At 38.0% G+C, this 27,079-nt stretch overlaps 2 protein-coding genes across 3 annotated transcripts in view; one reads left to right on the top strand and one right to left on the bottom strand.

Moving 5' to 3' along the window:
* Nucleotides 1–16,834, bottom strand: part of LOC306998594 (CUGBP Elav-like family member 5) — a 212,254-nt gene extending 195,420 nt beyond the window's left edge. The window contains exon 1 of one of the 2 annotated variants that reach the window (XM_079612786.1): nt 16,334–16,834. In XM_079612786.1, the coding sequence (XP_079468912.1) occupies nt 16,334–16,721 (388 nt within the window). In that variant the 5' untranslated portion in view covers nt 16,722–16,834. Of the gene's footprint in view, nt 1–2,399; nt 2,470–16,333 lie in introns of those variants that run through there. The other variant, XM_079612787.1, reaches the window with a different exon arrangement.
* Nucleotides 16,835–17,714: 880 nt separating this feature from the next.
* The window catches only part of sirt6 (sirtuin 6), a 30,727-nt gene continuing 21,362 nt past the window's right edge, over nt 17,715–27,079 (top strand). The window contains exons 1-2 of the mRNA XM_079612821.1: nt 17,715–17,929; nt 18,987–19,114. Coding sequence (XP_079468947.1) covers nt 17,741–17,929; nt 18,987–19,114 — 317 coding nt within the window. The 5' untranslated portion in view covers nt 17,715–17,740. The remainder of the gene's footprint in view (nt 17,930–18,986; nt 19,115–27,079) is intronic.

Here is a 27,079-nt window from a genome sequence, read left to right as displayed (position 1 = left end):
CTCCGTTCACAGAAGCGCTTTAAGTGCTTGATGTGACGTTGTGTGGATCCATGTTCTACACTATCCTGCAATTTTCGCCGGTTTCAAAAAACAAAAAGTTGCATATTACCTGCTATTCATTTTCACTGAAATGTAGGCCTAATTTTTTGACAGTTGGTGACATACAGTATGGAAAACTAACGCCAGCGCATTCCCATTGCGACTTATCAATGACTGACAGCTGAGCATGGGCATTTCACTCACGTTGGATAGGCTATGCGTCAATATCACATTTGCTCAGTCTGTAGGCTACTATTTGAATTCATGATTGGTTGACTGGCAAATTAAAATAGTTAACAGAACGATAAAATAACGTTGTTAACCGGTTAATGGCCATTTCAAATAAGCGTGTCTGTTCAGAACAATTAAATTTAATTTGGTTTCCGTTTCTGGTTATGCTCCTGTCAAAATTTCGTTTGTTTGTTTACGTTCATTGAACAGGTTCGGAGCCCTGATTTCTGCTACATTAAACATCTTCCATTGAATTTTTACATTTGGTATTTTATATAGCAATATTTTATGTTGGGCCTGTAATCATTTTTTTTTTTTTTTTAAAGTGCTTTATATTTCGTTCATATTTTATATTTCTACATTCCTAATCAAACATTTGCCCATTTTTTTTGAGAATATAATATATATATATATATATATATATATATATATATATATATATATATATATATAAAACATTTTTGAGGATATACTTAATATATACTCAATATATATATCAACTTTTCTTTTATTTGATATATGCTAAAAGTATTTTGCATGTATTAATTATATATATAAATTATTAATTGATTGAATTTACAGAAAAGGTACTATATCGTGATATATATCGTTATCGGGATATGAGATGACTTATATCGTGATATGAGATTTTGGTCATATCGCCCAGCCCTACATGTTGCTATGGAGTTCTAAGCGGTTACTAGGTGGCTCAAGTCAAAAAGGAATTATATTCTGATCCCTAATAAAGACAAGCAATAGTAATCGTGTTGTTTGACTTAGAATTCACAATCATTACACTTATTTATTTAGCAGCTGCTTTTATCCAAAGCGAATGTCATCACAAGCAATTTGTCATAAAGGCCAATAATACACACGCATGCCACATTTAAAGTATAAACTAGATTTCGACCTGGGTTACAGTGTTTTTGACCTTGTAACCTCAGCTCAGCGCCTCTGCTCCCAAAATATCCACTGGCAAATACTGTCAATCGCTGTGATCAGACATCAGTCACATCTGTCATTCCTCTCTCTCTCTCTCTCTCTTCTAAAATTACTCCACACCCCATCACAAAGCAACAGGATATGATGTCACAGTCAACACTCTTAGAAGAAAAGGTTCTATAGAATCTTGAAGGGTTCTGTCAGGCGCTTCATATATAGAACCTTTTGGGGTTCTCAACATCATCATGGGATGATTTTATGGATTAAATTTTTTTTTTTTTTTTTTCATTTGACACATTTTACACCTCAAAGTATTAATTTAAAGGTGACATTGCATGCTCCTTTTCACAAGATGTAATATAAATCTATGGTATACCCAGAATGTGTATATGAAATGTCAGCTCAAAATGCCCCCCAGATCATTTATTATAGCTTGTCAAAGTTGCCCCTTTTTGAGAGTGACCAATAACGCTCTGTTTGTGTGTGTCCCTTTAAATGTGTGTTTCTGATGTTAGTGGACACATTTATGTAGTTGTTGTGGAGTTACATTGATTCATCTGTTTCTGGAGGATTTCCTTTGAAAATAAAATTAATCCACTGCTCTTTTGTCTCATCTGAGTCTGGGACTCTAAATAGTGTTCAGTGCTCATCTGTGCATCAACAAACTTCTGCCATTGCGTTAGAACTGGTTACACTGTTGTCGCTTGCTAAAACTAAATGGTGACGCCCCCGTGGGTGGAAATGTGCAGATTAAAGGGGTTGTTGAGTATGATTTCACTTTTCTAACTTTAGTTAGTGTGTAATGTTGCTGTTTGAGCATAAACAACATCTGCAAAGTTACAACGCTCAAAGTTCAAAGCAAAGGAAGACATTTGCTTTTAAAGAAAAGGACTACAACAAACAGCTGGTAGGAACTACACGACATTCCTCCTGGGTTTAGTGACATTACATCACCAACCCTAAAATTTACATAAACCCCGGGAACACACAGTCCATCATGTTGAGAAGAGGAAGAGTTGTTATAGTCGAGCACAAACTTTAGCATCCATCTTTTCACATGCAATAGAAAGTCACTCTGTGTGCATCTCACAACAGTTCCTATACGAGCGATTTATAGATTATCATAACAGAATATGCTAATTGAAGATAGTTAACTCCACATCAGCAACATACATTCATCAACTAACCATTCAGAGACGTCCTGTTGCTTCTACATGTTGTCACTTCTTCTTGAGTCTCTCCATCTTTGTCTGACTCCGTTTTAACATTAAAGGCAGAACAGTTTCTGTCATTTTAGTGTGTGTCTGTGTGAGGTAATCACAGCTGCTAACACACACATGCGCTCTTGAAACCCCGCCCTCTGCAGCAGCTCATTTGCATTTAAAGGGCCAGGCACGTTTTTGCAAACCCTCAAAAAGTGACAATTTTAGCATGCTATATAAAAATATCTGTGAGGTATTTTGTGCTAAAACTTCACACACACACACACACTCTGGGGACATCATAGATTTATTTTACATCTTGTGAAAATGGCATTTTACCACCCCTTTAAAGGAGCGGTAATATTATAATTAATTATAATCTCCTTCCTACGTCAGAAGAGAAGCGAAATCTGATCTGCTTATTTTTTGACATGCTTGCAGAGAAAGGCTTACCAGTTACCAACACAAAGTTACCAGGTTTCACTTTTCACGTTTTCTGGGTTGGTAGATGCACCGGGGACCCGATTATAGCCCTTAAACACGGAAAAAGTTTGATTTTCATGATATGTCCCCTTTAAAGTCCCCCTGTGGTCAATAAGTGTAGGCTATCCCTTAAAACTCATCTTTAATGGATGAAATCACATAACAAGATTTATAAACTTGAGATAAAATTAAAATGAAAACAACAAAAAGCGAATTAAAATAGTAATAAATCAAATAATAGTAAATGTGTTATTATACCATTATGTTCAGTTAGTTTGCTTTCATGGACTAGTTTGTTTGTCTTTGTTTCCCGCCACTCATTCGTTTCCATGGTCACAGTGATTAGTTTGTTTAGTTGAGCTGTCTACTCCTCGTTATCTTTAGTATTAGTAAGTTTATGCGTGTTCTCTTTTAGTTTATCTGGTCACGTTAATGCTAGTGTTGTGTTTGCTCGTCTGCCTTTTGTATAATTTGTTCGTGTGTATAATAAAGTGGTTTTGAACCTGATCTTCATCGTCCTATTCTTCCTGCAACCCAGCGTGACAATGAATAATACTAAAATAACACTGAATTTTGGATTCTTCGCTTAACAAACCTCAGAGTGGGTGTCTGTCGAGAAAAGTGGGGTGAAAACAGGTCATTTGAGCTGAAATGAATGGTAGATTTGTCCCAAATTACCCGAATTGACCCTATATATGCCTATTTTGCCTATCAATCAACTTTAAAGGGAGATTTTTAATAGTTTTAAACCCTTAAAAATCTGTACTCTGTCTTGCAAGTTAGCTTTGTAGAAAAGAAAGTGCAAAAAAATAATGTTAAAAAGCTCAAAATTAATTAAACCGATGTTAAGAGACTCGTTCCTTTCTATTCGGCCTCTTTTACAATTCTTCATATTCACATTCAGCCTTTCCCGAACATTAAGACATGAATAAATTCATTATATTCTAAATTAAAACTATTGCACTGCCCCTTGGAGTCGGCTCTCGGAGATCAGAGAAAGGAATGGAAAGGAATAATAAAGCGGTTCGTGATCTGGAGCGGCCCAGCCTGTTCACGTTCCCGTCCATTGTTCTGATATTTTCACTAGCTCCACAGTTGAATTGGTTTGTAATGATTGCCGCTATAGGAGCAGTAGTCTAGCGTAACCTGTAAACCTTAATTAAACCAGTCACATTCAGATGGACCCAAACCAACCCTCTGAGCGAAGCCACGTGTCCAGAGAGCGCAGACCACCTCATGTAGAACTAATCACACACACACACACACACACACACACACACACACACACACACACACACACACACACACACACACACACACACACACACACACACACACACACACACACACACACAGAGCAGAGAGTGTAACAGCTCTCGTGTGTCCGTTCTCCATTCAACAAGAATATCATGCTAATACATGAACACTGGCACAGCATGAAGACAACAAACATACATCTTATAAACCAACACAATCTCATTAGCGGCTCACTCATGCCAGAACAAATTAGGAAGGTTGTAAAACCCATACATTTTTTCACATGCACACTTTTACATCCCTGTACTGATCATATTACCTGTTGAAACATATTCAAAAGCGGTAACACTTTACAATAAGATCCCACTAGTTAACTTTAGTCAATGCATTAACTAATCAACACTGAGCAATACATTTGTTGCAGTATTTATTCATCTTTGTTCATGTTTATTCATAAAAAAAAAAACTGTTAGTTAATGATAGCTCAGGTCCATTAAATAATATTAACAGAATAGATACAACTTTTGATTTAAATAATGCATTACTAAATTTTGAGATTAACTAAGATTAATAAATGCTTTATACAGATCTATAATGTTCTATAATATATATAATGTTAACCCCTTATCAACCCCCTTTTTTTTATAGACATGAAAATGCACATTCTGAACTTAAATGGTTGTAATTCAAGAATGCTTTGGAATATAGATGTAAGATTGGTCTTGGTTTTAAGAAGACACTTGGCAGATTTTAGAAGTGAAATAAATTAAGAAAGTTAAAAAAGTTATTGAAGTTTGAGTTTATGAAAATGTACAACGTTAAAAATTTAATTATTCATATTTTATATAAAATATATATTTTCAAAACCTGGTAATTCCTGCAAAAAAATCAAAGGCAAAAATCTGAACAAGTTGTGTTTACAATTTTAGGTTGATATCTCAGAAAATGAGCGTTCAGTGAGATTTAGTTTGGGCGCAGTACCACACTTTTCCACTAGTTGACATTACTGCCCATATAAGGGCGCCCCCATTTCCATATGTTGTTTGAGTGATCTGAACCATTATTTTTAAAATTTTCATACAATTTATGAAGTAGACATCCTATTCAGAAGTAGTGTTGGAAGTTTGGCAGATTTTGAAATGAATTCAATCTCTAAGAAACACAGAAAGAACACGTATGTGCATTATAGCTCGCTGCCACATCACAAACGGGGAATCTATTTTATTTTTCTTTATATTTAAAAAAATTTCAGACCTTTTTTTCTAAAACAATTGAATGGATGCTATCTTTTGAACTCTTTTTGAACAAACTGAGGTTTCTACCATTCTTTCATGATTTTTCATGTTCATCGCTATTTCAAAATAAAGGTCTGAACGCGCCTTATAGGAGTATGACAATATTCTTGTTGCAAATTGATAAATTACGACTCCTCTGTAATGTATTTTAAAAATCAGTCACCAAAAATAAAAACTAGAGATTGTAAGCTTTCAAATGATATATTGTCAAGATTGGTTTAGGTTTAGTATAGGATATTACTGTTTTAAATATATAATGGCCATTAGGGTTAGGGTTAGGGTTAGGCGGTGCCAATATAAAGTTAACGAATGAACAGTATTGTAAAGTGTTCAAAAATCTAAATCACACTTGACAACTTTTACCAATGACAAAACTTTCATTATTATTGTGAACAGTTCACTGCAATGTTATTCCAAAGAAAACATAATAATGCAATAATTTGCTCTATAACATGGAATGAGCAAACCATAAGCATGACTATCCTGTTTCAGTCATGTTGTGTTACTAAGGTAAAATAGATGGCAAATGGCATTTAACGTTAATGTAAAGTGTTAATGGTGATGTAAAACAAGCAAACAAAGCTGTGATTCGGTACATTCGGGACGGCGCTTCCACAAAGAACACAGCGTTTGGCTTTATACACCAGAGAATTACACGCTGGCTAATTTAAGATAGAGAAAGAAAATTGGATTCAGGCAGTGTTATTCTGTGCATGTGGTATCTGTGTTGTATCAAGCTCGGATCAATACGTTCTGGGAGCAGAAAATGATAGTTATCTCCTTATCATTTTCCATTAAAATCCCCTTTTGATAACATTTCATCACAGGCTGGTGGGAAGGGAGTGTGGAAAGAGAGAGAAGGAAAGAAAATGATAGGGAGATAGAGAGTAAAAGAAAGGTTTTTGTAGCCCCATAAAAACAACTTTATCTCCTCTGTTTGCCCCCAAACGCTCCAAAAGCAGGCCGCACTGGATTATAGTCTATAAATTATATTAAAATCTCTCCGTTGTAGTAATTTCATTTTCTCCCCTCAAATAAATCTCGGCCCAGCAAACACAAAGCACTGGATGCCAAAGAGTTTTTGGACAGCGTTAAATATAGCCACGGAGGTTATTTCTGAATTAAACTACTCTATTGGTAATTATTCATGTGTGTTTTAACGCAGCTGTACTTCATTACATCCGAACGACTTGGGCGTAAAACAGCTTTAGGGCTGGAATAAATTTAGTGGAGTATTTGAAACAATGTGGCAGAAATTTTTGCCCAAATCCAGATTGTCAGTGGTTTGTGTGCATGCAAAACATATATGTTTTATCAGCAGCCCATCGTAAATCATATATCTAATTGCTTAAAGTAAAAGCACACCTCAGCAAGATACATGATTTGAAGCATCATTCATGGCCATGCAGAATGCACAACATGCTGAAGTTTAATATTTACGGTATAACGTTCAACACATTAGCACAACTGCATCTCATTACTTATCTGAAGCATAATGGACTATCCGCAGAGATCATAAAACACCTACAGTTTTTCCACAAGCACACAATTTTTTTTATCTACACATGTTGAAAAGGCAATGAAATGCAATTACGGTTGACTTTCTAACCCTCCATTACCCTTACATTAAATAGCCATTACATTATACGCCTTTATCTTTACAGTATATATAGCTTGTCCGTCCAAAAATGTAATTGCGACATCAGTCGATTTCTGCCTTAAGGGCCTTTCACAACTTGTATACGATGTAATTTAACAAACATAGTGCTAGAAATTCATGCTTTTTCAAGTTGTTGAAAGATGTCTAACTTCTGTTATCTGAAAACGGATAAATATCACCTGAGGTCTATTGCTAAAATACTTTAAACACTTAAAGTTTTGACTTTGACTTTGAAGCACAGCCAATTATTGCCGGACAATTTGCATGATGTGTCAGTGTGTCATCAAAACAAGATAAAGAGAAACTGTGCCTATCCAAATACAACTTTATGACAATGTCAAATGCACAATCATCATATTATAGCGATCATCATTCTACACACATTAAATATTCAATGCAAATGGGTCAAACCACAACATGACACTATCTGTGGCGAATTTCATGTGAAGAACATGAGAAAGCACCATTACATTGACTATTTAGCTGAAAACTTAATTCACATTACAATATTCACATGCACTAAAGACCTTAACTTACAGCTCAACATGTAAGGTTACCATAATAACAGAGAAAAGATTACTCTTAAAAATAAAGGATGACGATTTTGACTGTCTAATTCTGAATATGTCCTACAAACTATCTTTTATCTTTAGAAAACCCTCTACTGGTGCTTTAAAGAGCCCCAAAACCTGTGAAGATCTGAAGGACCTGTAATGTAAAATCAAGAACTTTTTAACCATATAGCAACTCAAGAACCCTATACTGAAAACCCTAATAAGTTGATTGAACTCAATTGATTTGAGTAAAATCTTTCCCTCAATTTAATTGAGTAATGGGGTCTCCCAAAACGTGCATATTTAAGTTTACTTAACTTGGTGCTTATGTAGACTTGACTTAAATTGTTTAGTTCACCAAACTTGCTGATTATTTAATGTACTTAAACAATAAAGTTCACTTGGTGTTAATTTCTTGATAAGAAGAGGTTTGATATTGAACCCTTCAGCCACTGAATATACTTTGTTTTTAACAATGTACTTCAGATTTTGAAGATGAAATGAAGCTATTAAATGCATTATAAAATTATTAAAGACATGCAGATAGAGAGAATCTCGACTAGTATAGCCTGAAGGTTATCATTACCCTTAATTTCCATCTCAACAAAACCAATATTCCCTATAACATATTTCACAATCTGACATCATGCTAAACAGTAATTACCTCAATGTTTCACGTTGCATTGAGTGCGGACGTTAGTTTGAACAACAAGCTTTCGCGCACCTACTCGGACGGCACAATCCAGGCATTTATTGACAAGCCTGATTAAACGTGTACATGTGAGCGCAGGTCATGCACAGGAATCCTGTAAACATGCTAGTGATGATTAATGCTGACCGCTGAGGTGGTGTGTCTATAACCGATGCACCCACACAAATACTTATCCACTCTCTTCTAAAGACTAGTTGATTTCAATTGAGTTCACTGTTCATTGTGCGGCTGAGCTAACAAAATGGTATTCCAATAGGTGTAAAAATACATGGGACAAACAAACATTGGGGAAAACAATCTCTTTTTAAAAACACTGGACTATATTTACCGTCTGCCATCTTGGATTGATTGTCATAGCATAATACATTGCTGTGAAGAGTGCATGTGATGCTGCATTTAAATATGATATCTTAGATGGCAGAATAATCATGCCTACAACAATTTAAAGCATCATGGATAGTAAAACACACACTATTTGTAACAGCAATTGCATCATGCCGATGTTGCTTATGCAGAAAAAGGAGTCATAGTGAACATTTTGTCTTATGTTTGAGATTGTAATGTTTAATCAAAATGTCTAACTGTACCTTCAAGTGAAACGACAGACTTCTCTCTGGTGACATATGCAGGATTTCTCCTATCATTTAGTTTACTTACAGTGCCCCTATTACGCCATTTTAAAGGTTTCCAATCTTGTTTTGGAGTCTCCTACAATAGATTTGCATGCATTCAAGGTTAAAAAAAAACCCCTGCTCTGATTGGTCAGATGGCCCAGTCTGTTGTGATTGGTTTACCCTGCTCTGATTGGTCAGATGGCCCAGTCTGTTGTGATTGGTTTACCCTGCTCTGATTGGTCAGATGGCCCAGTCTGTTGTGATTGGTTTACCCTGCTCTGATTGGTCAGATGGCCCAGTCTGTTGTGATTGGTTTACCCTGCTCTGATTGGTCAGATGGCCCTGCTCTGATTGGTCAGATGGCCCAGTCTGTTGTGATTGGTCTACTGCTTACTTACAGCACGTGTCAGAAACTAAACGTCCATTACCATATCTGGATTTCAGCTCTGTAGGCTTGCTCAGCGCTTGATAGACAGTGATACGAACAGCAACAATGGTGTCGGTTTTACTCTATCGATTCGAGCCAGAGCCCTCATCCTTTAGACTTGCGTGCAAAGTGTATTCGCAGTGCAGAAAACAGCGTCTACTTGACATGTCTACAAACACGAACCAAACTCTTCCAGTCTCAGCAACAACTACAGTGTTTGAGGGCGGGGCAAATTAGATGTTATTCGAGGGCAACCAATAAAAATCATCGGCTGGAATTATACTAGATTCATGCAGGAAGTGAGACTGGAATTACTAATGACTCGTTTAAGCAGTTAAGAATCAGTTCTTTCTTTTAGGAGACAATAACTTTATTTGTTGTGCACTTTTATCTTTAAAGCAACACTAAAAAACTTGATTGTCGGAATTGTCGGAAAAACGGAATTGTCCATTACCGCTGTCATTAATAATTTAGCCTACCGCCGCTACTGTCGCACACACGCTCACTGTTTATCCAGCGCCGGCTTTAGAATGAACGATGTCCACAGACAAGGTAGAGTATGTTGCATGATTTTATGAAAGTATGATGTATTGCGACATCAGAAAAACTAAATAATGACTATTGTAACGCTTGATATAAAGCAAGTCAAATTTGTAGTTTTCTTATGTCTCATTCGAACTACAGAAACGCGACCCGATCTGGCAAACTTGAGCCCCTTTCACACAGAGATTCCAGAAAATGCACGGATAATGTGTCCCGGTATTTGTCCCGGGATCATTTGATTTTGGTTCATTCACTTTGCCAGTGATTTTCACACACGTTCACACACATCCCGGTAAGATCCCGTAAAGACACGTGACGTCAGGATTAGGGATGGCCAACGATTAATCGCATCCAATAAAAGTTTGTGTTTACATAATATATATGTACTGTGTATAATTATTTTTATTTTTAGTATATAATTTATGATTAATCGTTGCCCATCCCTAGTCAGGATGAGACGTGTAGCGTACGCGTCGAAAACATGTACACTAACGCATCGCGTACACTCTAAAAGAAGCTGGGTTGTTTCAACCCAATTTTGGGTCAAATATGGACAAACCCAGCCATTGGGTTAAATTTTGAAATTACATTTTTAACCCAATGTTTGGGTTTGTCCATATTTGACCCAAAATTGGGTTGAAACAACCCAGCATTTTTTAGAGTGTACCGTTCCACAAAGCTGGCGAGCGCTCTCAGCTTCAGCGCGGATAGTGAGGAGCTCCTGGTCTCTGCTTCGTTCCAGTTTGCAGACATTTTTTCGTTCTTTCTTTGTTGATGACGAACACAAACTTTCTTCTAAGAGCAACACCCCTTATGGCATTGATCCTGGCTTTTGTTCACACAGGACGCGTTCCGGGACTGATCCCGGCAATGTTACAGTTTTTTTCAATTGCTTACACACAAAATTAAAAATTTGGCTCATTGTGTCAAAACTCAACACACAAGATTTCTTGACACAGCACTTGGAGATCAACATCTAACTGCCAATGCAAAATAACATTCTGCAATCAAAACATAACACTTTAACTTGAAAAGGCCCTCTTCGGATCGATAGGAAACACACATGCACATGCAATATAAACAGTCAAAGCAAACACAACACACAGGTCAACTGTACTCAAGACACTGCCTACATTTGTAGTCTGTAAACCGTGTTTATTTCCACAACCAAAACTCAGTGTACAGGTGCAGAACTACTATAAGTATTGAACATCTGGTGTAGGTGTTTCTATTGCAGGTCCATGTCAGGGATCTCGTCGTCGATTGGGGTCAGGCCACAGCACCTCGTCCACATCACAGGCAATGTCTTCCCTTGCCAGGCAACGGGGAAAATATCTCTGTGTGTGGCGTATCCACCCATGGATCGACCCCACCTCGATGTCCCCACATGCCTCCTCCATCGCTCGCAGGAGCGGCACGCGTACATGTGGTAGGCGGTCATAGACCTTCCACCGCCATGCCGAAAAGAATTCCTCGATCGGATTTAGGAACGGGGAATAAGGGGGCAGGTGCAACACCATGAAATGGTCGTGGTTGGCAAACCAGTCCCGGACCAGAGCAGCCCGGTGGAAACTGACATTATCCCAGATGACAACAAACATGGGCTGCCCTGGTCTGTCCTGTGTGACCACATCATGTAGTGCATCGAGAAATGCCAGTAGGTGTGCAGTGTTGTAGGGTCCTAGGGTGGCATGGTGATGGAGGACCCCTTAACCACTAATGGCGGCACACAAGGTCATGTTGCCCCCGCGCTGCCCGGGGATGTTCACGATGGCCCTTTGGCCAATGATGTTCCGGCCCCGACGTCTGGTTTTTGCCAGATTGAACGATTGATTAAATTACAGTAACACTGGAAAATGTACACTAACACTAGACAATTTGCTGTGTGGGTACTGTGCAGTCCTTTGGCGTTAATTCAGGACATACCTGTTTTCTTGTCGGTATGTCCGAATGATGCTGACTACCGTGAAGCGGCTGAGGATGGGCCGGACCCTCTGCCCGGCCTCCCTCATAGTCAGGCCATGGTTGATGACATGGTCCACCACAGTGGCCCTGATGTCGTCAGTGATAGTTGTGCGTCTGCCTGGTTCCCGTTCAGGTTGGTGCCATTCTCCTCTCCCTCTTCCCACGTCTCTTCCTCGATCTCCTCTCCCTCTTCCCCCATCTCGTTCTCCTCTCCCTCTTCCTCCATCTCTTCCTCGATCTCCTCTCCCTCTTCCCCCATCTCGTTCTCCTCTCCCTCTTCCCCCATCTCTTCGTCGATCTCCTCTCCCTCTTCCCCCATCTCTTCCTCGTCTTCTCCTTCCCCTTGGTCCTTCGGCCTCTATATTCGCAATTGTATCACGACAGGTGCGCATACCTGAGTTCTATACCTGAGTGCTACAGCTGTGACTGATTGGTGTTCAATTACCGGTTAAGTGTTTTACTGTGTGTGCGGGGGTGTTGCTATTGTCGCATGTGTTTTTATTATTGAATGGATGTGCTGTATGTAAAGTGTTTCCTCATTTTCAACCGTGTGTAACATACAACACTTTGTGTGTAGTGTTTTGCACCGTGTGTTGCACAATTGTTTGCAGTGCAATGCCTACAATGTGTTTATTCATTTGGTGCCTGTGTGTAAGACATGCATGCAAACGGTACGGTTTTGACGCTTTGATCTGGGCATTCACTTTTTGTGTTTTAGCAATTGGGAAAAACTGTAATAGGTCCCCAACCCGGGATCGATCCCGGCATCAATCCCGGGACGTGTTTGCGTTCACACAGAAGGCGTTCTGGCAATTTCGCGGCAATTTCCTGGGATCAACGCGCTGTGTGAAAGGGGCTTTGCATAGTGCGGTTATAGCAGATATAGGGCCGCAAAGCGAATCCTTTGCAGACCTTTCACATTTACATTTCACAAACAGCTACATTACACACTGCATGAAAGGTAATATTCTAAAAAGCATAATGGGGCACTTTAAAAAACCCTGCGAGCTCGTGTTCATCTGCCACTTCTGAGTGCATCACCCTCATCTCAACATCCAATAAACAACTGATGCATAAAATCAGGTCCCTGTTACATTTTTTCTTTTTTGATAATCCGTTAAACTCATATGCCACAACACGAAAGAAAAGATCTGTCGCAGCTTCGTTGCGACTTTAAACCAGACTAAAGAGTAAGACGTTAGCTATCTATGTTAGCAAGTTGACTAGTATGGTCTGTTTAGCTGGTTTTCAGGCACTTGTCAGCTATTCAGGGTGGGTACCTGGTAAACAAGCATAGTGAAGCACCGTAGGCTAGCTTAGGCTATATGTTTTCAACAGTGTTGTGAAAAAGAGTAATTGAAATGTGCATCTAACGCTGTTTTCCATTGATTTCACCCTCAGCCTATTGTGGCAAGTCTTGCACACTCATAAACCACATTTCATAGCAGTAATTTAATGTCAATGTAAATGATAATCTAACACCACTGTACTAATAACGTCCCACTGAGACAGCAGTCAACAGAGAGTGAGTGTGTGTGTGTGTGTGTGTGTGTGTGTGTGTGTGTGTGTGTGTGTGTGTGTGTGTGTGTGTGTGTGTGTGACAGGCCTCCTACGCTGATTCATCCTCCCTCTCGCACCCTCCTATGGGCATAAACCATTATTCATTTGTGTGGTGTGTGTGTGAGTGTGTGTGAGCATGTGTGTGCCTCTGAGCGTGACAGAAAGAGAATATTTCGAGCAGAAGAAGGGAGGGGGTGCAGATACTCACAGAGGAGTATGTTGCTTTAAATGGCTTTTCAAGTTCAATTAATATGACGTTTTTAATGAATTAGAGGACTAAGTTTTCTTTCACTAATAAATGAAATAATCAGGGCAAAAAAACTGTCTGTTTAAAATGCATATGACTTGTATTACATCCCTCTAGCACTGCTCTCAAATCATATTAGAGCTTCAGTCAAGTGAGATGACCTGCGTAAAACTAAAAAGTAATCGAGGAATATTTTCAGTAGGCTACTATTACTAACACTATTCTAAGCGTTACAAAAAGTACAGGAATATATGTTACAGATAATACAATATATATGCTATGGAAGCTTATTTACACGAAGAAAAAAACACTTTAAAAGATAAAAACTAGCATTTGCGAGTTATAAATTGCGGGATATAAACTCACAATTGTGACTTTATAACTCACAATCTCACAATTCACGAGATGTAAACTCGCAATTGTGAGAAAAAAGTCCGATGTGTGAGATAAAACTCACAATTACACTTTTTATGTTTTATTCAGTGGCAAAACAAGCTCATAATATTCAGTATCGATCCTTATGCAAAAAACAAAACAAAAAAAACAACAACATTCTTTAATATTTCATTTGTTTCTCCAAGACAATGAGGTTAAATGCAAAATGAAACATTTTTATTTATTTTTATCCTGAAAGGAGACCCAACGAATCTCAGATGTGCCTCTTCTAGATTTCAGAAGAGATCTAAAACATGTCAGAGATCTCAATATGAACTCAAACATTTCATGATCCGAGATGCTTGCCACATTTATTTTATAGCTCTACTGTATGGCAACTATTGACTCATCTGTCCCTAGATTTGACTATTTGCAATTTGGTGCATTGACTGAGTATAAAAGAGATCTCTGAAAAATTGAATTCTTTATCTTCTGGCCTACACTCTTAAAAATAAAGGTTCTTTATTGCCATTGATGGTTCTATGAAGAAACATCCATGGAATCACTAAAGGTTCTTTAGATTATTAAAATGTTCTTCACAATGGTTATTTTAAGAACTGTTCACTGAAAGGTTCTTTGGGAAACCAAAAATGGTTCTTCTATGGCACCGCTGTGAAACCCTCCTTTTGTAACCTTTATTTTTAAGAATGCACCTTTAAAAAAATTAAATAAAATCATTAAACGAATCCATGACAAACCACCTACTTTGAAGCATCATGCCCTAATTCCTCTTGCCGCATTCATTTGGATGAGACTTTGTTTGGTAATTTGGAAAAAATAATGCATGCATGCTCTCAAATGAAACGCTCAAATGCCAAACAAAGGAGCATAGAACATTTGTGGGTTTGTGATTTCCTTGAATGCATAAATTAACGTGTAATGCAAGGTTCACGTTTTGCTGTGAATGTGAAACATCACACCAAGTGTTTCATTTCACATGGCACACTGGGAGCTCTTAGTATGCATCATCTGCGCGCAAAGAGGGACTGCCCTACTTCTGCGAGCGCACACGAAAATATGAGATGATACACAAGTGGTAGTGACCACAGTACATCCAGCATCCTTTTTATTGTCATGACACAGTACACAGAACACAAGCAGAAAAACACAATGCATTAGTGTACTGCATGAGAAATAGACCATGTTACTCTAAAAGAGAAATCTGTCAAGACAAGACGAGTCTGAATGACATCTGATCTGACAGCATGCATTGATGGAAATTAGTTGCAGTCACACTGACTGTGTAATGTGGCACACAGATAGCCAACCCCACTGTGAATGGGCGTACGTGCAAAAGAACAAATGCAATGCTTATATTTTAAGTAAACAATCATGTTTTTCTATTGCATAGCTTATAATGCATAATTCTGCACAGGGTGAACCAGCGCAAAAACACAACGCATCATGAGAAATAGACCATGTTACTCTAAAAAGAGTGGCAGAGGTAGGTTTGAATGACATCTGACAGCATGCTCTGGTGAAAATCAGTTGCAATTGTACTGACTGTGCTTAAAACTGCTGTGAGGGAGGGCAATGAGAGGAAAATGTGGCTGCTTGGACAAGAATACACAGTGTGCATGAATCAATCTATGTACAACAGAAAAAAATTTCTTTGAAAATGGGATTTTCTTTGAATTTGAAAGTGAGGTTTAATTAGAATAACATCTAACATCAGTTGTAATCCGACTGTGCATACGAGAGAACAATGAGTTAAAATATAAAGAAAGGGATAGCCTACACACAGTGTGTAAATAACAAATGTGCACGCAACTGAACAAATATGACGGTCATAAACAGTAATGTGAACGCGTATGTTTTCTATCACATATGGGTGGGCAAATATGAAATCACAATGCATCCGTGTATTGGATGAAAAATAGTCTGTTAGTCTTAAAAAGACAGAAAGCGACAGGTTTGACTTCTATTAACGCACGCTGTCAGATGTCAATCATCTGCGATCGTGGAGTTGTATGAGTAAAAAACAAGAATGCGCTCTGCGCGTAAAGAATAGATATGCGCAACAGAAGAAAATATGTTTACAAGTAAGCAGCGCTCAACAATGACGAGGAAACACATATTTTCCTTGCACATACCTCATAATGCATAAAACAATGTTATCCATGTGGCCAAAGCCCTCAACACCTAGCCTATTCAAAAGCATCATTACCTTTGTGCATGCCGGTGTAACGGTCCTTGAGGACAGTCAGTTCGTGGATCTTTCCAAACTGTTCGAAAAGAGGCTTCAGGTCCTTCTCCTCCAGGTTGCGCGGGATCTGTCCTATAAAGAGCTTGATGGCATCCTGGTCTTTCATGGTGCCGTTGTCGGGGTGGATGGAGATGGGCTCTGAGCCGTTCATGGGCTTGGGGAAGGTGATGTGCGCGTACTGGGGCTGGTGCGGGTGCGGGATCAGGAGCAGTGGTGCCGCTGCCTGGCTCGGTACCGCCCCCGGTCCGGTGAAGAGCAGGCTGGCGTGGGCAGGCTGAGGATGAGGATGCTGAGGATGCTGATGCTGCTGCTGCTGCCTCCTCGCTTCAGTCTGGGTGAATCTAGCCATTCTGCGCGCGGCGGAGAGAGCGCGATAATAATAACAACATACACACGCACGCACACGCGCCGGGAGAGAGTACGCGCTCAGCTGGAAACGAGACGCTCGCTTTCTATTCGAAACATGTCACCCCCCCACCCACCCCCAAACACACACCTGGAGGAGGAGGAGATGAGATGAGAGCAGAGCGCGGTCACGACTCACTTGCGCGGCCCCGTAGCGCCATCTGCCGACTAATAGTCAACTGCACAGACAGACTATAGATAGATAGATAGATAGATAGATAGATAGATAGATAGATAGATAGATAGATAGATAGATAGATAGATAGATAGATAGATAGATAGATAGATAGATAGATAGATAGATAGATAGATAGATAGATAGATAGATAGATAGATGGATGGATGGATGGATGGATGGATAGACAGACAGACAGACAGACAGATAGATAGATAGATACTCACTTTTCACTTTTTACAGTGTATTATTTTGAAGTATTATTATTATTATTATTATTTTGTACAATTTTCTGTTTTCATTCAAATTTGAGTTCAAGTTTTAGTAATTGTGTTGTGTGTTTTTGTCCTTTTTATTAGTTTTTAAAGATATGATCTAGCAAACAGAATCATAAAGTTGATCATACTTATATTATATATATATAGGCCTATATAATTTAGAAATATTATAATATATAGGCTACTAATAGCCTATAATATAATATATACACTTGTTTATTATCTTACACAGACACTGTAGGCAAGTGAAATTATACATATTGTCAATAACAAATCAACTGACAAGCAGTTTCATGGCATCTGTTATGAAGTCATTAAATTTGAAATGCTGTTGTATACATTTTATGACAATTTTTAGATCAACTGAGGACAAAGGGGCCGTTTTCTAAACAATATAATATTTGCATTTTTAAAAAGAAAAGAAAAAAAAGTCCCTAATATGAAATCACAAATCAACATTTATTTGGAACAAGGCTCTACCTGCACACAATCTCACTGACGTAATCCAGCATGTGCACACACATTCGTGACGTCACTCGGAGGACCAACACACAGAACCGATTGAACGGAAAGACAGAAAACTCTTGCTTTTACGGACACATTTTTACTTACCTTTTAATACGAAAGTTAGCCATGTCGGTGAATTACGCCGCAGGACTTTCTCAATATGCGGATAAAGGCATCTGCGGCCTCCCGGAGGTGATCTTTACATTTGTTGCTGTTAGCCGGTTAGCTAGAATTAGCTTCATGTAGTGCACATTTGCTGTTTGCTTTCTGAAATGTACTATTTTTCTGCACTGAAAGCTGTTTCAGACACACGTGGGTATGACCATTGTATGCTTCATAACTTCATAGCCACCAAATAATACTGAACTAAAACATTAACGTTAAGCAGGTAACGTTAGTGAATTAACATGGTAAAGAAATGAGAGCTCGTGTGTTACTTTTATTTTTGCCACAGTGAAGTGCAAACGGTATTAATATGATAAAGTCCCAAGTGGTCAATTAATAATTGAGTTTGCTTTTAATATTTACCAGGTAACATAGCTAGCCCGACTGTAGGATAACGTTGCTGCTGTTTATGGTTGCCAAGCAACATAGCGCATTAATGTCAAGTCGAGTGTGATAATAGCTCATATAACGTTAATATACATGCATACGTTTTCTAGTAAATACATGTACACATGGCAATAAAGATTAAAGTTATTGTTCACAGCAATAACGATAAATATATTATTCTCAATATTAAAGAATAGCCGAGTTCACATGACTGCTATAACGATAATGACACAGAGAAACGACATCGTTGGAATCATTTTCAGAACGATTTTATCCAGATGATAAACAATGAAAACATTGACAGCCAATCAGAATCCGTCCTGCTGTAAACGAGCTCGCGCATTTAAAGCGGCAGACGAGCACGCGCTTAGAATAAAACAACGATATCGTCCTCTGTTGTGGACGCTAATAATATAAGTTAGTTATCTTTATAGTAATCGTTCTTGGTGTGAACGGGCCTTAAAATGGTTAAGTCAATTAAAAAGTAGGCCTACAGTATAATAGTGCACTATAACATATGAAAAAAAATAGTTAAAGCAGTCTATCTACATTTGTTTATGTGACACCACTCACTAGATGTTACAGCAGCTGGGGTGGGTTGACCTGGGATGTTACAGGTCTCTGACTGTGTGTGTGTGTGTGTGTGTGTGTGTGTGTGTGTGTGTGTGTGTGTGTGTGTGTGTGTGTGTGTTTGCAGGTGTTTGACAGTCCTGAGGAGTTGAAGACTAAAGTGGAGACACTGGCCCAGTGGATCAAGGAGTCGCAGTACATGGTGGTGCATTCAGGAGCTGGAATCAGCACGTCCACGGGGATCCCAGACTTCAGGTACTCGTCCTCACCATAGATGAATACATAAAACTACATTCGACCGCCATCTTCGAACAGTCAGCACGTCGTCGCTCACAATAAGAATCAATGAAGCCACAGCATTGTGTAGATTTAAGTTCCTGAAGAAATGGGATAACGTTTCACACATGCATCTAACTATGGTTGCGTACGCTCAGTCAACCTGCTGTTGAATCCTCTCGGACAGATCTTTTGACCATTCCAATATGGCGGATGGCTTACGAATAGCAGCCCATAGAAAGCCACTAATGAGGGATCTATGTTTTATATCTATGCTCCACACAACTCGCAGAGGATGATAAACATGCTTGCATTAATGTTATTTTCAAAAGTCTAAAAACAACATAATCTTTTAATGGGATCATACAGGGGTTTTTTGTGTGTGGGGAAGCTGGTATAGGATGTTATTGCTGTTCGTCTGTGTTATGATAGAGGGCGCTTCAAACTGCTCTTTTGAATGCATGTATGTTGACTAGCTGGACTCGGAGCTATAGCACCTGAGTGTATGGAGCACTAAAGACACACCAAGCATTATAGGCCTACGGCTCGGTTTAATCGCTATCCTTGCCATCATCATTTCATTTTGTAGAAATTGTTTATCCTCAGATCACAAGACTTTGTTGTTCTTATATAATCATTCTAGAAATGAGACAAACCACCGCACAGTATGAACAAATTATCAGCGCGAATCAGCAACTGTGCCGCACGTTGCATTCATAGAAATAGCTGCTGTTGATTATATCTTTGCGAAATAAAAACATATTGGGCCCTATCTTGCACCCAGGGCAATTGATTTGTACACCGACGCATGTATCATTCCTATTTTACACTCGTGCACAGCCGACTTTTCCCTCCACAGATGCATGTCGGTAAATTAGGGAATGAACTTGCGCTCACGGGGGCGGTTCAGTGAACAGAGGAGTGTGTTCCGGCGCAAACGTTCCCTGGTGATATTCTGCAGTTTCAGAAAACAATTCCGCCACAGACCAGGAAAACCTTGTCTGAAGACAGTGGCGCGTTGCGCGTTAGTCAGATGCTATTTTAAGGACGCATGCTTGGCCATTATGTAGCGTGTGAACAACGCACACACACTTTGATTCTCTAATCTAAACAGACGCAGCAGGTTTCATTTCTGCAGATCATACATTATTACAAGGAAAAATATTAACACATGAGGGAAATCATTGTGGTGTCCATGAAGATGTGAAAAAATAGGCATAAATCTAGATTACACATTTACCCAAATTATTATACGCCTGTTTAACCGAAGCTAATTTGTGTGGGTTTCTCCCATTATCCCCATTGTCACTTCTCTGTGTTTTACGGTCCTGACGAGAACGTCGGTCTCCTCGGCTGTGAACCGCTCCTGGCGTGCGCCGGCAAACCCGCCGTTATAATAGCAATCCGCCATGGAACAAGCGCGCCTGCTCTTAAAGGGAATGTGAGAGGACGCTCTGATTGGTTTATTGCATGTTACGCCCAAACCACACCTATGAATAATGAAGCTACTTCAGACCAACACATTTTAGATTTGTGTCGGGCGCAAGTCATTTATCCCGCCGGTATAATAGCAACAGCGCCCGGGATCCGCCCACAAAGTTACTTCGCGTTTGATACGCGTTTTGCGTTTCAGATCGATAAAATAGGGCCCAATGTGTTATATGTATTTGTAATAATACACATTATACACTACAGATGGCCACTGCATATAGTCACCATTTTCACCAGAACAGGTTATTTATCCATCCAAATGATTTCTAAATGGTTTTATTAAGTTGAAATAGTTGCCAAGTTCCCCTTTAAGACTGCATAAACTGCTGGCCTGGCGCTGTCCTGAAATTGCTGTGACGTAATGGCTCTGTGGTTCAGCCTTTAATTTCAAACATTACTAAACCAAAGCATTTTTCTGTTTTAGTTTCTTTTTCACTTTAATTTCTGTGCATCAACAGAGAAAAAAAGGGGAAACTGCTTATTTTACCGTCATTTGATTCTAGAGTATTAGATGACAATTAAAATAAGTCATTTTTCATTTGTAAAATTCCCTTTCTAAAACAAAAATCAAATTACCAGAAGATACACGGACCATTAAGATAGATCTCTTCAGAAGACTCGGATTAAACTGCTTAATTCATATGGATTTATTTTACAATCTCTTTAGTTTTGGGGGAATAAACTTTCAACGGGGAAACATAAATCTATCTTTAATTTCATTAAAAAAAATACCTTCCTTTGTGAAGATTAACAAAAGTCATATGGATTTGGAACATGAGTGAGTAAATGATTCTTTTTGAGTGAACTATCCCTTTAAGAGCAGTGCACTTGAGTCGTCATGTTAACTTGAATATGTTCACTGTCTCTTTAAAGTCAGGACTAAGATGTTATAGGTGTTCTCCATGCAATGCCATCAACTGAGCTAAAGCCAACGGGCAGTGATGCATTTATGTTTTCCAGCCATATTCCTAATCTTCTGGCTCCCCAGTAGAAGGAAATAGGGATAATCCTGTGGATTCAATCCTTCAGAGATAATCAAAGCCAGAAACAAAGCTTTTGTTTATTTCCATATTTCTTTGCATGCTGGTTCAGTTTGTGTGTTTGCTCTTTTTGTTTACTGTACATATACAACCAGCTTGAGCAATAGTACTGAAAAAATAGCCCTGAAATGACACATTAAAATGGCCTCAAAGGAGATAAAATTAGGATGTGTTAAGATAGACTGACATTATACTTTTCCAGCAGAATCACAGGAAACCACTAGAGGGAGATATGAAGTTTTAGCACTAATAACAGCTGAAACTCTTATTCAAATACTGCACACAGTATACACTGCATACAGCTCACAGTTGTTAAGAATGTGAAGTAGTACTATCCAACAATGAATGTTTTAATCTTTTGTATACCCCACATTTAGTCAAATGTAGTAGGTCATCATTCCACTTGAGTAATTTGTATTTTTGTTCAAAGCATGATGACAACTATTTGTTATTCAGAATTAATAATACTTAAGGAATAAATTAAGGAATGAATAATTGAGGGACTTTACACAATTCTTGAACCAAACTAAATCATCACAGAAATTCTTAAAGGGATGGTTTGGAGTAATTTCAACCTAGGGTCCTTTGCACTTTGTTTGTATTCAGTAACACTTTTTATCAAGTCTGTTGACCAAGTCTATGGCAGTGAAATTAAAAACAGTATGTGTTGCACAAAAATATTTAGCCATTACTTGCAAATACTGTGGTTTCGTTCAAATTTACATTTAGTACGATTGTTTTAAATGTGTAAAATGACACGCATTAACCCACCATATCATTTGACAAATAGTCATATCAGTAACAGGCTAAAATATAGCATTACATTTCACGTTCCTTGCAGCTAATTCATTACGGTGACATAAAATAGTGTGATCAAACGTACAGGTAATACAAAAACTAATTTATTACTTCATCCGTCAACATGATTCGTGAGTTATATGAATTATATCATACATCTCTGGATGGTGAAAACAACATCTCCCATCGTTCCACTCTCCTTCATACCGTCATCAAGCTTCACCTTTGTTATTGTTTTGTAAATGCGAACTCTGGTGGTGAAAAAATTACATATTGTAGCTTTAAAAAATTTACATTTATCTTCTGTGGAAGTCTCAGGACCAAATTTTTTTTCATCCTATCATTGCATTCGGTCCAAACCTAATGATACGATGTCCTACCTGCCTGTCAACGTATGTATTTCTATACCTCCGCGCACCTGCATTCACAGACATCTCTCGTCATCAGTGTGATCTAGGGATGCAAACGATTAATCGATTAATTGTCGATAATACATTAATCGATCAAACTTATCGATCATCGATTAAGCAGGTTCATGCGCGTGCGTGCTGCTCAACCGCGAAACACAAGCGAGCGCGCCGGAGTTATGTTTGGGACTGTTTTACACCTTCATCATGACTATAAGTTTACGTGTGCATTCGCAGCCTTTTGTTTTGTGCAAATGTAAGTTGTAATAGTTTATTATGTGTACGTTTATTATGTGTATTATGTGTATCTATATCTGATTTATCTCATAGCCTATATTGGATGCATTTGGTTAAGAATTGTTGAAGCGTGATCTTTAGCGCGCGCAGCTCAAACGGCACTGCACGACTAATAATGACTATTGGGACTGTCATATTACATAACATTATAAAGAGAACAATAGTGTAAGAAAACATTGTGAAGTATTTGGGTTTAGTTGCCGTGTCGCGTTGTTCCAGGAAGAGCGCGTCCACAACATGAGTCATTCTGAATGGCACGTAACTCAAATTCACTTGTGCATTCACGTCATTTTGCGCAGATATAATTTGTAATATTATGTTTATTTTGTATATATCTGACTAATCTCATATAGATTGCGCTTCTTTGAGATAAATAACGCGCTAGCAAAGTGCTCAACGGTTATTCATTCAGCGCGCGCCGCTCAAGCAGCATTAATGCACGACTAATAATAACGATGATTAATTTGAGACTGTCATATTACATAACATCAGAACACTATTTTATTAAATCGTTGTGAATTCATTGGGTTTAGTTGCCGTTTTCAGTGCGTTTCAGTGCACGTCTAACGTAACACACTGCAAGCACGCATCTGAGGCGGCGTTGGTGACACGTTGTATTATTAGTCGTTATATTTGATTATTAAATAATTAATTTAATTTAATTATCATTCACATCGAAACATTTTACAATCATACTAGCCCTTCATTTGGATTAAAAAACATTCTCATTCATTTGGTGAGTAACATAGCGTTTTGAGCAAACCCTGTCATGCTGTTGGCCATATGCACTGCAGCAGACGCATAATTGATCATTAATTTAAATTACGATCAATCATGGGAATTTGTGAAAATTGACATCCCTTCAGTTCTATATTTGAAGTTTCCAGGTCTAGTAATCTTACTGTTACCTTTCTCAGACCAAGCATCAATAAGTGCTGCTAATGTTTCAAGTTTTTCAAGTTTACCAGATAGATTATTATGTAGACTTAATATAGTTTAGGCTAAGCCTACCCATATAGATTTTTATTTAACATTTATTTTATGTTGCTTAATGTTTGCAACAGGTGAGCCAGTGCACAATTATTTTTTATGTATTTTGATTTTCTGTGCATAATTTATTTTGTTAAACTACATAAATGCCATTCTGTACTGTATCCCAACTGTTACAATAAAACATCATTTGAGCAATATAACATGCATTTTTGTTCAGTATATAAGCAATATTTTGCTTTTTATGTTAAAGACACTATTGATACCGTGAGAAATGTACATTCTCATGAAAATAGCCGCTTATCAGTTAATCGTTAATCGATCGATAAGGTCAATCAATTAATGAATTAATCGATAATTTGCATCCCTAGTGTGATCCATGAGGCTATTGAAATAATTGGTTCACAATTAATTCATATTAATAATAATAATAATTTGTTACAACCCTTGTAGAGAAACAGTGACCGAGGGCCACAAACACACAGCAGCCGCCTTTTACAGTTCCTGTTTGTTTACAACCAAAACAAAGAGCTTATATTGTGTTCACGGGCACGGCATGTCTTAACCGCAATCACGAGATGGCAACCCGTTACGTTCACGGTAATAATAACTCTATATTACCTTTTCAGTTTGTTTAACAAAGTTAGACAAATTAAGAATTTTCACTATTATGTGATGTTAATGCTCAACTTAATATAAGCTTATTGAATTTGGATCCACAACTTATATCGGTTATATTTGTTAAAAGGACAGACCAACTTTACATTTTAAGTTGAGACAATTTTTTTTAGTAAGTTGAGTATAGTCAAAATAAAGTTTTGAAATTGGTTGCCTCAAGTTTTTGAGTTTCCTCAACTTCTGTGTAGTACGAGTAGTGTACAAGCATGCTATTCTGAACACGATGCATGCTTTGACTGCTCTCATGATGGCTCTGGCATCACAAAGCCATCAAAAGAAAAGGTGGAAATAATTCATTTCAATTAACGCTCTGATGAAAATTCATGGGAGAATAACTGAACAACGATTCTAGTCTCAGTATCTCTGTAGAAAGCTCTTGGGCAGTTTCTAAATGAAGCCTGTCGCTGTACATCTAGTGCTTCTTTTCTATCTAATATTGAATCTTCCAGTTTTACACCACATAATTGATCAGCTCGAACTGATGCAAAGATGAGCACTCTTGCTTTATCATATTATTGATCTTGTCTAAGTGGGAGCCTAAGGAAGGATCGTCTTGATTGGATCTATTTAACTGTAGGCGTACTCAGTACTTCTATAAATCAGTAGCAGTTTGTGTCATTTTTATGGTCAAGCTGCCATAATATGCATTACAATGTTTATTTAGTAATATATTCTGTACTCATATTTAGGGGACTCTCATTAAGAACATCCGCCTTATATTATACCCCAGAATCAACAAAGAACTACTTTATCAACCATTAAGATTTTATTGCACTGACACTTGTTGTGTCTCATTTCGAAGGCATGCGTCCTCCGGAGGTCTCATTTGTCAGTCGCACGAGGCTGCCTTTATTTCAGTAAAGTAACCATTACATTCCAAAGCCATAAAGAAATTACAACAATTTACGCTTCACAAGGAATTTTGGCCAATTTTATAATGGTTACTTTTCTAAAATGAGACATCTTTGACGTCTGACTAATGAGACCTCCAGAGGACTTATGAGACGCAGCCATTGCCATTGTGTCTGAATGTTTTACTTGTTGGTTTGTTAGTAATTCTCATTATTCTCAATAATAATTCTCCTCAGATATTTTCCTCATGACTTTTTACAGTAATGTAAAATTGTGTCTGTCCAGATCCAATTGTGCTTTACCAAGTAACATGTCAAGTTAATGTATACATTGTTTTTTGTTAGTTGTGTTTAAATATCACAATGCAACAAAAAAAATCTTAATGGATGTAAAATAGAATTAATTTCGTATGCAAAATGTATTTATTAATTGTATTGTACTTACATTTTCATTGTGTGCGTGCGTGTGCGTGTGTGTGTGCGCAGTGCTTTTCCACGCTGCTGTTCAGAGTTGATCTCAATTCACTTGGGTTTACTTTCAGATTTGTGTTTGATGTACACATTTTTAATGGTCTCATGAATTTAAGGCCTCTTCCATTTATTCTCCTTTTACCGGTCTGCTTTTCCTTTTCCCCCCTCTCTGTTCCGTCGGCTCGTCTGACGTGTTATCAGAGTGTGTATGTGATGTGGTGGGCCGCTGCACATTTTCCTCCTGTGTTCTCTTATATGAAATTTTCATAAGAACACCTGTCTATCAAATCTTGTTGACAGACTATTTTCAGAGGGGATGCTTCTATAGGTGCAAATAGGGCTCTGCCTGGCTGCCAGGAGCACATATAACACTTAAGGCAATAGTTCACTTAAAATAATTTACAATTCTGTCACCATCTATTCACCTCAGGTCATCTGAACCAAAATAGATTTGTCAGTGGAATCCAAAGGGAGTTTAATTCCCTATACATCCCAAGGGACATTTACTGATGAAATGTGAGGTTTGAATGCACTGTAAGCATAGACTGTAAGTCATGAAGAAAGTCATCTGCCAATTGCAGCAGTGTTGAGTTATTTGGCTGAAAGTCCCTGCTTTAAAAAAAAAAAACTTAACTAAACGTTAATTAAAACTTTAAACTTCTACATTTTTTTTAAGTTTAAAGTTTTTTAAGTTTAAAGTTTTTTTTAAAGTAACAATTTGAGATCAGTTTTTGAAAGTATCTTATGCTCACCGAAGCTGCATTTCTTTGATAATGTTTTATTTTTTATTTATTATAATTGAATATTTCAACATCATTTCTCCACATCAAAGTCACATCATCCTTCAGAAATCATTCTAATATGCTGATTTGCTTCTTAAGAATTATTATTATCATCAGTGTTGAAAACAGTTGTGCTGCT

This window comes from Phoxinus phoxinus (genome assembly GCF_949152265.1).
Source record: "Phoxinus phoxinus genome assembly, chromosome: 5".
NCBI lineage: Eukaryota > Metazoa > Chordata > Actinopteri > Cypriniformes > Leuciscidae > Phoxinus > Phoxinus phoxinus.
Note: the sequence above shows the minus strand (reverse complement) of the source record. Positions and strands in the feature narration are given on the sequence as shown.